Here is a 17,333-nt window from a genome sequence, read left to right as displayed (position 1 = left end):
TCTACTATATTATTTAGGCCCCCACAATCTAAAGCTATGTTTCTATGTCAGTGGTTCTTCGATAAAACAAAAAATAGCAGACCTACAAGCTCGTAGCGCGCCACTCGGTGGCGCGCTATGAGCTTGTAGATCTGCTATTTTTCAATAGCTAAAGCACCAAAATGGGTTCCCGCCCCAAAATGCGCTGCACAAGGTGCCCTTTTTTTTCACTTGAGCACCTGCCCCTCTAAATGTCTGTGCACGCCACTGGTCGTTACTGTCATGCATCATCTCATTCCGGCCAGTCACAATTTGCGTCCGCACCTTCGTCTTCAATCTTTGTGTTCTAATACACACACACACAAACACTCAAAGCTGGCCATTCATTGTCAATGGCATTCAAAACACAAACGAACACAAGCTGGACATAGCAAAAAGTGTGTGAAATTTATTTTAAGTGTTAACTTAAAGTTATAAAGTTGTTCCAATTGCACTATTAGAGAATTAATTGTAGTATTCATCAAACACATTAGTGCCATAATTGTTTTGGTTGTGCTGGGTTTCATTTAGTTTGGGGGGGTTTTCTAATGAACCTGGCAACCTTGACATTGTGGTTTCCTTGCACACGGGTTCATGACAACTCCTCGCCAGCAGAGGTCGCTGTCGTGAAAACACTGTTCACATGTCCTCTTTTCTTCGGGCCAGTGCTGCTCGACTACTACTCTCTTTCCTGTCTTGCGCGGAAAGAGAGCATTACAATTTACAACAAACAAACATGGCGATGGCAGAGAAATCTACGAAAGAGCGGCTCTTGTCCACCCTGGATGATTTAGAGGTTTTATCCAGGTCAGATGGAGTTACTTTCAATCATTTGGGTTTCTAATGATTCCCGATTCCTGTGTGTGTGTTTGTTTCTTTGTCTCATCATCATGTTTCATACATACAGTACTGCTGTGCTTGTTTGAATTTATCAGTGGATGGAGCTACAGTGAAATGTTCTCAACATTTAAAACATCAATCCCTCAACCCTCAAATTTGTCACCGGGCTACCATTTGAAAATATTTTTAGCCAGGGACAAAAGAAAGATTTGTCAGTTAAAAATGGCTGTGAGCTTGTAAATCTTTTTAGTCTAGAAGCCCCCCCCCCCCCCCCCCCATGGCTTGAGAGTTTACAATCTACACTGTAAAATTTGTATTTCCCCCTGAGTTATTGGTTCTTAATTATCAGTCATTTAGCTTAGGCCCTCCTTGAAACTCAGCCAAGGACCCCTGGCTGGGTCGCCCACTGGCCTAGTGGTCCAGGCGCATGCCACATATATAAGCTTTGGCCTGACAGCGCGTCGCATGTTCGAGTCCCGTTCATGACGACCTTTGATGCATGTCTCTCCCCTCTCCCTCTTTCCTGACTGTCTTCACTTGATACTATCAATACAAAGCAAAACACTGAGAATGAACCAGTGTACGTGATTAGAACTGAACATAGCGATGTGTTTCTCAGCATCCTGTTAAGACATTTAAACATGTTTTTGTTTTTCTTACAGGGAGTTAATAGAGATGCTTGCGTTGTCAAGGAACCAAAAGCTGCCACCGCCAGGCGAGGACACACAGGTACAGACCTTCTATTCTAATAGACACTGTTGTTCCTTTATACTGTCTATGTACTGCAGGCATAGAGATATCTGTGAAACTGTGGTCAAAACAGACATTATGGTATGTTCGCTATGCATTTACAACTATTAATCATTTAGCCGAGTACCCTGTGGAGCCCTCTCAAGGACCACTGGTTGAAAACCACTGGTATAGAGCAGGGATTTTCAACTGATTATGAACCAGGGACCACCACGCTGACTAAGAATCAACCTGGGGACCACCACGCTGACTAAGAATCAACCTGGGGACCACCACCCTGACTAAGAATCAACCTGGGGACCACCACGCTGACTAAGAATCAACCTGGGGACCACCACGCTGACTAATAATCAACCTGGGGACCACCACCCTGACTAAGAATCAACCTGGGGACCACCACGCTGACTAAGAATCAACCTGGGGACCACCACGCTGACTAATAATCAACCTGGGGACCACCACCCTGACTTAGAATCAACCTGGGGACCACCACCCTGACTAAGAATCAACCTGGGGACCACCACCCTGACTAAGAATCAACCTGGGGACCACCACGCTGACTAATAATCAACCTGGGGACCACCACCCTGACTAAGAATCAACCTGGGGACCACCACCCTGACTAAGAATCAACCTGGGGACCACCACGCTGACTAATAATCAACCTGGGGACCACCACCCTGACTAAGAATCAACCTGGGGACCACCACCCTGACTAAGAATCAACCTGGGGACCACCACCCTGACTAAGAATCAACCTGGGGACCACCACCCTGACTAATAATCAACCTGGGGACCACTACCCTGACTAAGAATCAACCTGGGGACCACCACCCTGACTAAGAATCAACCTGGGGACCACCACCCTGACTAAGAATCAACCTGGGGACCACCACCCTGACTAAGAATCAACCTGGGGACCACCACGCTGACTAATAATCAACCTGGGGACCACCACCCTGACTGAGAATCAACCTGGGGACCACTGTTGAGTTGGGTGAGGGGATATTGAAATTAATATCACATTTGTTAATTTGAGGTGAATTAAATCAAGCTCTTAACAGTCAGTAATTTAACTGGCATATGCTAGTCGTCCGGAGCTATTCCTTTCCCATGGTTGCCCTTACTCTGTTCTCTTAACCTTCCATATTAAACTCATAGATAGCAGACACATGCAATTGCATGATTATATTATGGGCACATTTGACATTTCCTAATAGACTCAACCAGTCAATCCGGTTCACTTTCCCTTGAAATTCAAACTCCCTTTCTGTGGAAGTTCTTGACATCCGACTTCCCAGTAACTGACATTGATGTCATCATACATCACCGGGTCACTTAATGAACTAGTTCGTTTCCCAACTATTGGTCGATAAAAAACATACTAAATGCATGGCCAGGGACCACATGCAATACCTTCACGGACCACCAGTGGTCCACGGACCACCAGAAAACCTCTGGTATAGAGTAATGTTGCTGTTCATTCATGTTACGATACGATACGATACGGTGCATGTTGTTCAGATCTTAGAGCTGCTGGTTCAAAGAGACAAGGAGTTCCAGGAGTTGATGGATGTGGCGGGGGAGCAGGGCAAAGTTCACGAGGAGATGCAGGTCCTGGAAAAGGAGGTGGAGAAGAGAGACAGTGACATCCAGCAACTCCAGAAGCAGCTGAAGGAGGCTGAGCACATCTTGGTGAGTATATAGAATTATAGACCAAGGCTATACAATGTCCATCATTGATTGTGTAAGTGGTTGATGTCATGTGGTAAAGGTTCTTTGTGTGAACTCACTGCATACTGATAGATAGATAGATAGATAGATAGATAGATAGATAGATAGATAGATAGATAGATAGATCTTTTATTAAAGTGTCCTACATCATAAGATGCCCAGCCCGCACGGGTTTACAAGACACTCACGAAACTGTACATATATAATGATACAAATACACAAATAGACAGTTACTCATGGATACATCGTTCACCAACGTAACTGCCATGCCTTCTCTATGAATTTTCCAAAAACTTCATAACTGAACAACCAATTTAACATAAAACACTCTTTCTTAAAGATGGAGTGCCGTGATTTTTTTCCACACTTAAACATGATCATCAGGTGTATTTAGGTGTATATGAGGTATAATTTTTTCAAAAAAGTGTACAGTATTTGTTAAAATGATGGTTTTATGTGGACACACCCACCAGTTCATTAGGTATGCGTGAGTTTAACCATAGCACCACCCACCTAATCCAGTCCCTCCGCCTCCTCCTTTAAGACCACCCACTTGTCCTAGTCCCTCCCCCTCCTTATAAAAGGACAGCCCATGGCTCTGCCCTTTTGTTTACAAAATGGCAAATTGGTGTCTGTAATGTAACAAAAACTCATGTTTTTGTGAATGTTAGAAGTGAACACTTCCAATATTTCTGAGATATCGTATAGGCACCATTATGCACTTATACTGCCACCATCCATGTATAGGCATATAATCCATGCATCCATACCATATCAGATCTGTTTTTTCTGATTTTTTATAATCATTTATTTATTTCCTCCAATTATATTGACCCTATTGTCGCAATCAGCTCAGCTCATCATCCAATTCGATCATAGTTTAACAGCAGAAACAATTAGTTTGATAGATCATTTAGCCTACAATATATTGTAGGCTATTGATTTCCTCCAGCTAAGCACCCTGGCATTAAAACTGTCCTTTATCTGACTGCGTTGAGTTTCAGCAAAAGTCGCCAGATTTAAAGAAACAAGCGGCCAGGTCCACAAAAATAAGTCACAGAAATTGCCGTGAATATTTATGAAAACGTTTCAACAACACCAATCCTTTTAACAACATATTAATCTGAGGGTCCTTCACATGAATCATTGGTCAAGTCAACCACATCTCCCCTGAAAGTTACTTATATGAAAACAAGCCCAAGTCGCTTGTAATAGCCAGACATGGCAACATGACATCCAGCGCGACACAACATACTTCTAATTCTTGACTTTACAGCCTCGTATAAGTATTAGGACCTACATACATATTGACTACAACAGCCAACAAGAATGCACACTGTGACACTACACTCTGTATCAAAGCCCGACCACTGTGATTATAAAAGAAACAACCTACTCCTTGAGAACAACAAGAGCAACTATACAGCAGAGCAGGTAGGCTATAAGACTGGTTTGTTGTGGTTTCCTTCCTGAGGACCCGACGTGAACATTTACTTGCTTCCAATCTAACGAAAAACAGTCTGCTCTGCTGTGAACTGGTAATGTGTGAAATGACTGTTTGAAAATCTGCCACACAGTTAGACACACACAGAGCAGCAAAAGCAAACTGGCTGCGCTGTTCAGTTCACACGTGTGTATGTGGCAGGCAGCTCCGCCCACAGAGGTTGTCGTATTTAAAAAATATGTATAGAGGGGGAGGTGCGTGTGTGCGTGCAATATTTTTACGTCACACTATCCGTGTTTACTTCATTGGCCCGTTTGACCATCAAGGGTTCAGCCTCCAGGAAGAAACCCTAAATACAAAGTTATTACACCATTGGACATAAAAACGACTCCAGGGTGTCTAATGAAGTACTGTCACCCCATAGACACATGAAAAGCTGGAAAAATACAAAAATTGTGGCACTCCATCTTTAAATCATGATATAGTGGACAATAGAAAACAAAATGAAACTCATCCTCTACAACTCCCAGGTCACAAAGAGCACACAGTCGCTGCTCCTCAGGGATGTCAGTATATCTGCCCACCTCAACTAGTGCTATACTAGTGCAGAGTTGAGGCTGATTTGAGTTGGATCCATTTCAATTTGTATTAACCCTATAAAAATATAAATATTGGATCGGGAGAAATCAGTATTCATTGGCAGATACTCAAAATCAAATAATCGGAATCGGATCGGGACATCTCTAATTTCAATCGCTTCTTTCTCTTTCTTTCTTAGGCCACGGCAGTATACCAGGCAAAAGAGAAACTTAAATCCATTGATAAAGCCAAGAAAGGTAAATGGATGTACCCAGTACTCCGTGGTCACGTCCAAAGATTGTTGATGATAATGGTGGTGATTTCATCTAGTAATGTCTTCCTGAAAGTGTATGCTTTTGTGTTTGCAGGGAGCATTTCTTCAGAAGAAATCATCAAGTATGCCCACAGGATCAGTGCCAGCAATGCTGTGTGTGCCCCTCTCAACTGGGTACCAGGTAGAGCTGCAAATATCCGTCACGACACAGAACAATATTATCCATGACTACTGCTTTTTATATAATTAATGCTTTTTGTGTAGCTGCTGTATGGGCATTAAGGTTCTAGAATATGAACTTTTGTTTTTTTAACAGGTGATCCACGACGACCCTACCCCACAGACCTGGAAATGCGCAGTGGAATGCTTGGTCACATGGCTAATCTGCCCACCAATGGGGTGAACGGACATCTCCCAGGGGATGCACTTGCAGCAGGCAGATTGCCAGGTAAAGGGGGCAATAATCACACCGAGATGCGTCACAGACATCGAGCTCTTCCCGTTGTTGAAAGAGCACGATAAAAAAAGCCTATTATTATTTGAACAATTAGTTGGTAGGTACTTCATTCATCCCTGAGGGGAAATGAACAATTATAATGAATAGTTCATCGTCTTATATCGCTAATATCAACCGTTCATCTGCAGTTACCATTGCCCAACCGTTTACCATATTACCGTAGCCTGGCATGGCAGGACATTAGTCTGGAACTTTGGTGTGGAAGACTTATTTCCAATAGCCTGGGCTCCCGCCTGATTGGCTGTGTTCCGTATATTTGTATTGTCACTTTGCCACTCAGTCTGGCCAGCAAGCAGCAGACTCGCATTTCATAACGTCACCTGTTACATAGCCACGTTGTTGCTGATACGTCATCAGCCAGTGCCACTCTATCCATGCTTTTCACTTTTGATAAAATAGTGCCAGTTCGAGACAGACACTCGAGAGTAAAAACCTACGGTAAAAAGTAAACATTCATTTGATTCAGTAGTCCGACAGCAGAGTTTAGTGAATGATAAGGGGACGTTGCAGGGCAACAGCAGTAGCTGTGTGGGGTGAGTTTAGTGAATGATAAGCGGACGTTGCAGACTGGTGTTCTTTCCCCCACCTGCACCACAGACCAATCAGAAGCCACGGGTCCAGTTCACCCTTTAACATGTCCCGCCTGAATCGCCAGAACCTTTTTTAATGGCCATGGATTCAGGGCTGGAGCCAGGCTAGAATTAGAAGACATTTGTAGAATCGGCCTCAGGTCTTAATGGGTCAATCAGCGGTGTGTTGCTCCTCGTCCTCAGATGTCCTGACGCCTCAGTACCCGTGGCAGTCTTCAGACGTGTCCGCGGGCATGCTGCCACCTCACCATGGCAACGACTTTGGCTTGGAGCCCCCGGGTCACAACAAGGAGAATGAGGACGACGTGGAGGCCATGTCTACAGACTCCTCTAGCAGCAGCAGTGACTCGGACTAAGAGTGTGTGTGTGTGTGTGTGTGTGTGTGTGTGTGTGTGTGTGTGTGTGTGTGTGTGTGTGTGTGTGTGTGTGTGTGTGTGTGTGTGTGTGTACAATTGTATTCAGTAACTATTCATATTTTCAGAGTTTGTACCGTGAAGTACTATATAGATGCAACACCTGTCATAATGTCACGATGCCATTTTACCTACATACCGCCCCCCTCCCCAACCCTGCACGCCCAGGTTTTCAGCCATAACTGACTAGGCCTCTACGTACATGGTCTTAGTTTAATGTTTAATTCATATTGTTTTATTTTCGTGTTCCATGTTTTTTGAGGCACGTACACACATTCAATTATGTCATGGCGATATCGTCACACAGTGCCTTCAAGGGGGGCAGGAGGGCCTGGTGACTGTCTTGTCATGTCTGACAGCTCATAGGTTTGATCTGAGTGGCAGTTATGTCCCACAACAACTGTGTGTCGCTCTGTGGGACCTAGAGGGAAAGTTGCTTAGATAGAGATAATGTCTCTCTGATGCTTTAGTTCCGACATACTATCGGTCCGACTGTCAATAGACTGACACCTTACCCAAAACCCTAACCGCAAGCACGGACCAACGCATGTCGGACCAACGCAATGTCGGGAGCGACGGTTGATTTCCGCATGTCGGACCTTTGGTGTGTCGGTTCTGCGTGCGCACCCCGTCTCTTGACGGCTTTAAATTCCTAAAATGTAAATATAGAAATGACCATCGTTAGCCTATTTTATGCTCGTGCATTGAAAATGGCCAACCTAAAAGCTTACGTGTTGCAACCGCAATGCATTGTATGATTGAACAACTAAAGTATGAATCAAAACTAAGGCTTTAGAAGGCCTCCGACCACTTTCAGCTGCAGGCGTTATTTTAAACTGCATCCACTTTGAGGAAAAGAGTCAAGCAGTTTTAATTTAAATTTAAGGTAGTTTATTTTTTTATATAACAGTGCCCCGCACCCCTTTTGAGCAAGGTACACTAATATGCTTCACTCGTTTAGGAACTACTGGTTTGTTGCACAATACCAGCCCAGTGCAGCCCACGTCCAACCCTGTCTGCTCGGAAAGAAGAAATAATTGTTGCATGGATTATTTTGTAAATTACCTCTTTCTGTGAAGTTTTTGTTGAGTATTGACTCACAGAAAGACAGACAGAGTTAATTAATTTAGTCCCAACACACTCGAGTGAGGAGGTCCATGTTTTGTGTCTGTTATATTCCCAAGTGCTACTTATCACACAACATTTACTTTAATCAGCATTTTGTCTGCTCTTTTATTGGACATTATCGTCCCATATTTGAGAAAGTATTTGTGTACGACTTTGTATATTTTAATTTGCTCATCTGTCTTTGTCCCTAGTTTGACTCTGTTGAGTGTTCACTGGTCAGATACAAAAAAGAAGAGAAATGCTGTTCACATTTCAGTGTAAATAGGTTTGTATATAGTCAGCCTTGTAAATAAACACATTTTGGAATAGCTTTTGTTTGTATGGGTGATTTGTCCATCCAGGCATCCAATAAACGACTTAATGAAGACAACTTTCCAAAAGAAGCTGCTTTGCGCTGAGAATGATTGAAGTATGGCATTCAGGGATTGTTTTATTTATACAACCATTTTCATACAAGCTGCAGGCAAGTTGTGCCAAGTCATTGCAGAGTTGTCAGGTTTGTCAGTGGTGGCCTGGCATACATATACTCAGATTTAACGGCTATACCACAATGTAGAAATACTGTTACAACTAGTCAAAGTCCTGTAGCCTACGGTATTAAAATTTTTACTTAAATAATAGCACAAAAGTGTTGGTGTAAAAAATATACTTAAAATACCATACAAAAGTACTGCAGAATGGCCCTCTTCACAATTATATAATTAGTAATAATTCATTATCATTAATTGCTTTGTAATAATGCATAATTAACATTGCATAATAACGAATAATTTATTGCGTTTATGTGTCTGTATATGCGTGCCCATGCGTGTATGCATTAATAAAGAAAATACATGAAATGGATGTTCTCTCATAAACCGTTTTAATAAAATAAAAGCAACTACAGTGTAGTTCACTGCTGTGTGCACAGTACTACGCATGCGCATGGTTTTGTAGTTCAATGCCGTGAACGGTGCTCGCGCGCGCGCTTTTGTAGTTCACTCACTGTCGTCGTGCACCCCACAGTGTGCACTGCGCAGGAGCACACACCGCCTGTAGCGTATTATTTCGAGAGAGGAGGGAGAGTATACACTCAAACATGGCGGCGTCCCTGTTTTGCGCTAGTCTGAGAAGCCAAGGGGCCAGAGGCTCCATTAGCGCCGCTTCCAAGGTGAGTGCGAGCGGACTCCACGGCACCGAGGCTCCGTCGGGGCAGACGGTGCTGGTTAAAAACCCTCCTGTGCGGCTTTTGACGGCCCGTCGGGAGCCGTGGGGACTCACTGAAAAGTGACAGGGTCAAATTGTGACATTAGCGTCGCAGCGTAGCCCCATTGAATTGCAGTGTATTTGAGCTAACAGAGCTAGCCCCGTTAGCAACGACGGGGCTGCTTGTTTACAGGGGTTTAAATGGCAAGGCTTGAAGGCAATAACACCTGAGATGAAGGATCTTGAGTCATAATGGTTTGATCGCATTGGGGGGGCCCCATCGGGAGCTCGTGGGCCCCCCTTGTGTCTGTATGTCACGGTTAGGAGTCCCAATAACTTGGGACCGAATGGATCTTGCTGTAACAAACAGGGCTAACTGTCGGTCCCTCACACAGTGAGTGACCTCCAGCAGCTGTCGTTTCGTAAAAGCAGTGGTTTTCAACCAGTGGTCCGGGCATCACCAGTGGTCCTTGGAGGGGGTTCCAGGTGGTCCCCCCCCAACTAAATGATGGGAGAGTCGGTAACCAAATGGACCCAATATATCAATCAAACTTTATTGACAGCCATAGTCAATAGAAGCCAACATAGATCTTTAACTCTTGACAGTCCATTTGATTTAATTTACACGCAAGAGTTACATTATTACAAGGAGTCTACACAATTAGAGAATGTAGAAGCATTGTCATTTTGATCAACATGTATCTCTCCTAATGGTACCAACATCAATACACCTAGCTGCAATTTGCAACTAGTGTTTTAATAATGGGGTGAATAGTTAAACCTATACTGTGGTTTTGTGCCTGTGTTTTGTGTTCTATAAAACATGACTGACTATTATGCAAACGTACACTTATAGGCTTAACAGGCTTGGGAAATGACCACCACCAGCCAAAAGCTAGTAAATGTTGGCCGTGTCTTCTTAGTTTCTCTAGCTAGCACTGTAGGCACGCACTAGCCCCTTTCGGGACCCTACATAAAGCTTTTCTGAAATTTTGATGAGTTTTATGTTGGGTCCCTGTTCAGAACTATATTTTCGTATGGGAATTCCAGTACGCGGATGTAGAAATTCTCTCTAAAATAGGATCTGCGCCAAGTGACGGCATTATTTTCCTTGAGTTATTCTGAATTCGGTAATTTTAAGTAGCTATACATCCCGCTGCGAATATCTCCTGTGGCGCGGAAGCCGTTAAGTATTTTTAATCTTTGTGTGACCGATTTGGTCGCTTTATTTCTTCTTGTTTGTTTACCGTTTATTGTACCGTCTCCCGGTGTGCGGTTGGCTTGTGCGGCTACGTCCCTGCCTCTGATCTGCTCGGTCATAGCTATAGCGCCACTAGCTAGCCAGATAGGCGGTACAATGAGGTGTCAATAAACAAGGAAGGAAGAGATTAATCCAAGCTTCCAAATCGGGCAAACATAGATTAAAAATACTTAACGGCTTCCGCGCCACAGGAGATATTCGCAGCGGCATGTATGGGTACTTATACTAAACATATTCAGAAAGCCTCACAAGGAAAAACGTCGTCACAGAGGGCAGGAGCTAAACATGTTGTTTATGTTTAAGAATGGCTGTGTACCAGGTGGCATGGTAGTAGTGCAACAGGACCCCATGGACTGGGTCGAACAAAATGTCAGAAACTTCAGTACCATTGGGTTCTGCTTGGAGGGCTAGGCACGCACCATGGCTGCTAACCAGCCATGATGAATTGAGGTGTATTCCTGAAACAGTCGAGGCCTTTATAACCACACGAAGACTACTATATACCTTGCTATTTGATCGTGTTATGTGGTGAAAATGGCTGATCTATAAGTTCCCGTTATTGCAGTGCTTCTTAACCAAACTCTACTCCGGGCTCTAACTGTGCATCTCCCACTGACTGCAGGTGCTAGGCGGCTCTCCAGGACTGTTTGGTGGCCATGGCAACCAACCGCAGCCCGCCCATCTCCTCCAGCAGCAGAGGAGCCTCTCCCTGCATGAATACATGAGCCTCGGCCTGCTCAAAGATGCTGGCATCTCAGTGCCCGTCGGCATGGTGGCCAGCTCCTCGGACGAGGCCTACGCCATCGCCAAGCAGATCGGTAAGCCACGCACATGTCACTGGAGGAGATAGTCCGTAAACATTTGAACTGTCTTAATATCTGAATGTGGTGCCAAGCTAACGGTAAATAAAAAATCACACACGTGTGAACTGAGTGGTGCAATTCCCCCCCCCCCCCCCCCTCTCTCTCTCTCTCTCTCTCTCTCTCTCTCTCTCTCACTCTCTCTCATTAGAGTCACTACCCCTCTCACTGTTTCTGGCGCCCCCTACTGCTATTATTAAGTCACATACTCATGCTCACACAGACAGACACACACACAAACAAGTACGAGGACATTGCAAGCTGGTTGTAGGAGTGGTTGCACCACTCAAAAGGCAAATGCACATTAGACCACTGTACAGGTGTACCAGCTGCAATAGTTCAATAACATGATATATGTACGGTAATTCTGAAATGGGCATTCTGCATAATGACTACTTTGACACCGCGGTATTAATAGCCGGGGAGCCACAGGCCCAAAAGTGGACAGGACCTGTGATGTCATGTCATTTTTATTTGTGTTTTTTCTATACACTTGGTCATTAACGTCCACAGAATGAGATGCCTGCTCAGCCGGAAACATCGCGAAAAAAAGTTAGGGACATTGTTCTATACCAAACCATACTGTAGACAATAATATAATGCAACGTTTCCCAAATTTCATCATGCTTTAAGTAGCATGTGACAATTGTGACATGTCAAACTAGGGGGTTTTCATGATTCTGAATCTATTCCAAGCATTACTTTTGCATGAAAAACACTCCTTGGCCTAAATTCGGCCATAGCCACTTGCCACAATGTGCCCAAATGTGCTGACCTCATCACATTTGTGATGACTGCTATGGCCGTTTTTAGGCCAAGGAGTGTTTTTTGTGCAAAACAAATGCTTGGAATGGATTTAGTATCATGAAAACACCCTAGTTTGACATGTCACAATTGTCATATGCTACTTAAAGCATATGAAAGAAATTCTGCCTTATATTGGTTGTCTATGGTGTGGTATACAAAAATGGCCATAACTTTCTTTTGCGATGTTTTCGGCAGAGCAGGCCTCTCATTCTGTGAACCTTAATGACCAAGTGAATAGAGAAAACACAAATAAAAAGTACGGCATGACATAACAGGTTAATCCTTAGGCCTGTGGCTCCCCGCCCCGGCTATAAAGATTTGAAAACTTCTTTCACCACGGTTTTGTTGGGGTAGGGACTTTAGTCAGATACATTTTTTATTAAACCCCAGGGCGAGAAGCTATCTTAGAAGCTTTACATTCGGGTATGGAGGACTGTGCAGTGACTGTACTCTTTTTAAGCTCGTCTTGTGTTGTTTTAATCACAAGACACCGTTTCCTTCCAGTGGAATGTCTTTTCACTTTCACTTCTTTAAATCCCGTCTAAGAATCATCATTAATTCTCTGCTCTTACTACATTTGATCCTCCTACACACAAACCTATGATGTTATGTAGGCCTAGTTGCACCCTGTGGTGTGAGGTGGTTTTCTTTGAGCAACAAGAGAAGGACTTGCATGATGTGAGGTCTTTTTTACTTCTGACGAACTATGATCTATCTGTGGGGTTTAAATATTTCCATCCATGTGTGTTTTAAATAGTTCCAGAGCTGTTCAGTATAGCACACGCGGTCTAAATATAACCGTGTGGTTCGGCTTACACTGGTGTACAGATATACAACTATCTGTTGACACTGTTTAAAACGAGAACAGCATTCTTACAGGGCTCTTGTGTTTGGCAGAAAACACAATCACATTATTTTACTTTACTTTACATTGCTGCAGAACGCATCCTAAACATTGACCCATGTTTGTGTAGAATTCAACTGGCTGTCATTTTCAAGGACATTTGAATATCTAACTCACTGGTTGGTGAAACATTTAAAATGTGCTTCCCATGAGACAGTGGACAGCTAAGTGAAATTCAAAGTGAAGACAAAATTGAGAACTATGAAAGTTAACTTTCTTGTGACCACCGCACTCTGACTTACTGTATGGTGCGTTACCAGCTTAAATCAACAATGTAGAATGGGTGAAGAGGTCGCACGCACCAAGAATATACTTTCAAAAGGTTTATTAATGAATTGCATTTTTATGGCGCTTTTCTATGCACTACGTGCCTACTCAAAGCGCTTACAATGGGATACATTGGGAGGTGAAGCGGCGAACAGTCGACGCCAGCGTCCTCACTTCCCACCCCCAATCCAACCCTTAATGCTGAGTGTCAAGCAGGGAGGCACGGGGTCCCATTTTTAGAGTCTTTGGTATGACCCGGCCGGGGATCGAACCCCGACCTCCCAGTTTCAGGGCGGACACTCTAACCTCAAGGCCACTGAGCCTTTGATGAAGGCTGGATAGCTGAAACGTTTGTCCTGTGATGTAGAGAATAAACCTTTTGAAAGAAGTATGAAAGTTGTCACAAAGGAAGAATTTGTGCACCGAGCTCAGCAGTTCAGTGCAGCGAGGCTCAGCAGTTCAGTGTGAACTGAAGCTAGCTAAATGAAGCTGCCCAGAGTGTGTGTTCAACTTAAGGCATTCCTTCTGCTAATGGCGCAGGCTGGAACATGAAATTGAACAATAAGTCGGTCGCGGTAGAAAACAACTTAGTGGTGCAGTCATTGCATGCAAGTAAATCCATCTACCCCGCACAAAAAGCAACTTTGTAAACACCTCTGCTAAACAAATTAAAGTATTCCAACTGTACACCAGTTATTTTCACCATTGATTTTGGAGTAAACCAGGACTTTGTGCACACAGACAACAACCTGGCGGACGTCCCTATTATGGGCATGTAATTAAAGACTGAAATGTAAAAGGAAATAAAAACAATCACCACTAATAGTAAATCTACAAGTTCACAGCGCACCACATTGTGATGCGTTGTGAGTCGTAGATTATGATGAAGTATATAGGGATTAAGTGGCTGTGTGTGTGTCTCTGTCTCTCTCTCTCTGTCTCTGTCTCTGTCTCTGTCTATGTCTCTCTCTCTCCCAGCTTCCAAGGATCTGGTGGTGAAAGCACAGGTGTTGGCCGGTGGCAGGGGTAAAGGAACCTTCGAGGGCGGCCTGAAGGGAGGAGTGAAGATTGTCTACTCGTAGGTATCCCTGTCTGGGTCAAGAAACACCTGCCCTCAAATGTTGTCAATATCCAATGAATCCCCATGAAATCCTAAGTGGATAATCCATGGCTGATCATACTTTTATCTGTATGTCATGACAAAACACACTTATCGTATCCTCCTCGTTAGGCATGTAACGATTCACTCAACTCACGATACGATTCGTATCACGATAGGATTTTTCACAATATTAAAAAATATATATATTTGAAAGAAAAATTACCTTTTTTTTTAATTTTATATAATTTATCTTCCCCCCCCCTGAGATTTTTTATTTAACTACATTGTAAAAGAAGTAGCATTACTTTTGACAGTGCAGAAACATAATTGCCTTCCTTGATGAGCATCAACGACCATCATCACCTGGGCACAGTCACAGACACAGCTCCCCTCTACAGTGCTCTACTACTGAAAGTGACTATAATTTCTCTCCAAAAGCACTTGAATATGATGGAATATGACTAACTCGATTTTCTTTTCTCCAATGAATCGATTCATATCGTCTGGATTAATATCGATATATATCGATATATCGTTAGTACATGCATTGCCTACTCCTCGTCTGTCTTCACCTTTCCCTTTTCCCATCATTCACTGCTCATCTCCCCCCTCCCCTAATATTCTCCTTTCTCCAACACTCCACCCCCCCAAAACACCAGGCCAGAGGAGGCCCGCGACATCTCGTCTCAGATGATTGGCCGGAAGCTGTACACCAAGCAGACCGGCGAGCAGGGCCGTATCTGTAATCAGGTGTTCATCTGTGAGCGCCGGTACCCGCGCAGGGAGTACTACTTCGCTATCACCATGGACAGGAACTTCCAGGTACGCTGACGCGCACACACCCAACGCACGCATGCACACACTCACACACATAGGAATGGGACGGGAAGGAGGTAGTATCTGACATACTGACCTGATGAAGATCCTGTGAGATCGAAATGTTGTCTTCAGTAAAGTAATTCCTTTGCCTAAAGAATGGTGTGTGGGGCCTTACCTCCTTCCATTATTATTACTTGCGCAAGCAGAGCGTCCACCGTCCAATACAATATTTATGTCGGTGTTGTCCACCGGCCAATAAGGGACCACCATTTTGATGACGTAACTAAGGTACGTTTGGTGATGGTATGTATGCATGTCGGGGGTAAGAAATGGTGGTCGCTTATTGGCTGTTGATGGGGACGTAACTAAGTTGCGTTTCAAGGGGTCTAAAGGATTTAGAACAGCACTTGTAATAGACATTTGTTAGTAGCAGTACTTGCGCACTCTGCTTGCGCACAAGTAGGCCATGTATGGCCTACTTGTGTGCAAGGCGCAAGTTGTCACCTCGACAGAGTGCATTTCTAGTTGGCGAGGTGCTGTAGTAGGTATGCTTTGTAGATGCTGAAGGAAGCCACTAGGTGGTGCAATAGTACAGCATATGATGGAAGCTGTTTCTGTTGCAGCTTCTCCTTTCTTCAGAGGTTTTCCTTTCTGTGTCTCACATTTGTTTTGAGCCATTTTATTGGCATTGTTTTTGTCCACCTGCTTTTTTTAGTCCAGTCCAGGGTTTTGTGTCTGCACCGCATGCATTACCATATTTCATCGTTGGAATGCATCATGCTTTTCTTCATATAATGTGAAGCAACACATTGTGTTCATTGAAACTTCTGGCGATGCTCCATGTTGCTATCCAGAGCAAATAATTTTTTCCCGCAATGAAGGCAAGAGCTTCAAAACGTCTGTGTACGCCCAAAATGTCGGTCCACTGTTAAACAGTCTTGCGTGGCCAGATTGTTGCAATTTTCAAATGTTTCTAACAGTCTGGAGCAACAGAAGCTCTGATCATGAGTAACTGATAAAGCGGAAGTGAAGCTTTCGTTTTGTCTTTACAGTCACGTAAATGTTTCCTAATATAAATCGAAATCATCTAAGCATATAAAATAGCTGGCTGCTTAGCAGAAATGGATATGAAATGGTTAAATGTAAAGATATTTTAATTTTTAAAATATATTTTTGTGAACGGAAATGCCAGCTTCCTTGCTCGGATTTTTGGAGGTGTAGTTCCAGACTCTACAGGTCCATCCCATGTAAATAGAATAATTTTCTTCCGTAATATAATTCAACAAGTGAAACTTTCATATATTCTCAATTCATTGTGCATAAAGTATTTAAAACCTTTTTTTTTTTTTTTTATCTTGATGAATATGGCGTACAGCTCATGAAAATCAAAATCCTGAATTAGAATAGACCACTAAAACTATTTTTTTAAACGAGAAATGTCGACCATCTGAAAAGTATATTAATGTATGCAGTTAATACTTGGTCTGGGCTACTTTTGAACACATCATTTCATCAATGGGGCGTGGCGTGGAGGTGTTCAGCCAGTGGCACTGTTGAGGCGTTATGGAAGCCCAGGTTTGCTTGATAACGGCCGTAAATTCATTTTTATTGTTCAGTCTTATGTCTCACACCTTCCTCTTGACAATACAACCTAGATTCTGTGTGGGGTTCATGTCAGGCCAGTTGGCTGGTCGGTTAAGCACAGTGATACCATGGTCAGTACACCAGTTACTAGTAGTTTTGGCTCTGTGGGCAGATGCCAAATCGAGCTGGAAAGGAAAATTAGCATCTCCATGAAGCTTGTCAACGTACTGAAGCACACAGCGCTGTAAAATATGATA

At 43.5% G+C, this 17,333-nt stretch overlaps 2 protein-coding genes across 2 annotated transcripts in view; both read left to right on the top strand.

Annotated features, from left to right (window-relative positions):
- The first annotated feature begins 744 nt into the window (after positions 1-744).
- On the top strand, positions 745-8,623 carry med4 (mediator complex subunit 4). The gene is made up of 7 exons (XM_083776054.1): positions 745-825; positions 1,521-1,587; positions 3,133-3,303; positions 5,565-5,622; positions 5,734-5,820; positions 5,956-6,087; positions 6,930-8,623. The coding sequence occupies exons 1-7, from the start codon at positions 755-757 to the stop codon at positions 7,100-7,102; spliced, it is 759 nt and encodes a 252-aa protein (XP_083632180.1). The 5' UTR covers positions 745-754; the 3' UTR covers positions 7,103-8,623.
- A 691-nt stretch (positions 8,624-9,314) lies between these two features.
- Positions 9,315-17,333, top strand: part of LOC310867316 (succinate--CoA ligase [ADP-forming] subunit beta, mitochondrial) — a 31,449-nt gene continuing 23,430 nt past the window's right edge. Inside the window, exons 1-4 of the mRNA XM_083777272.1 lie at positions 9,315-9,437; positions 11,356-11,551; positions 14,550-14,649; positions 15,333-15,495. Of these exons, the coding sequence (XP_083633398.1) occupies positions 9,366-9,437; positions 11,356-11,551; positions 14,550-14,649; positions 15,333-15,495 (531 nt within the window). The 5' untranslated portion in view covers positions 9,315-9,365. The remainder of the gene's footprint in view (positions 9,438-11,355; positions 11,552-14,549; positions 14,650-15,332; positions 15,496-17,333) is intronic.

The sequence above is a fragment of the Protomyctophum parallelum genome, assembly GCF_964188405.1.
Source record: "Protomyctophum parallelum genome assembly, chromosome: 11".
NCBI lineage: Eukaryota > Metazoa > Chordata > Actinopteri > Myctophiformes > Myctophidae > Protomyctophum > Protomyctophum parallelum.
The sequence above is the reverse complement of the archived record's forward strand: the minus strand, read 5'-3'. Positions and strand labels throughout refer to the sequence as shown.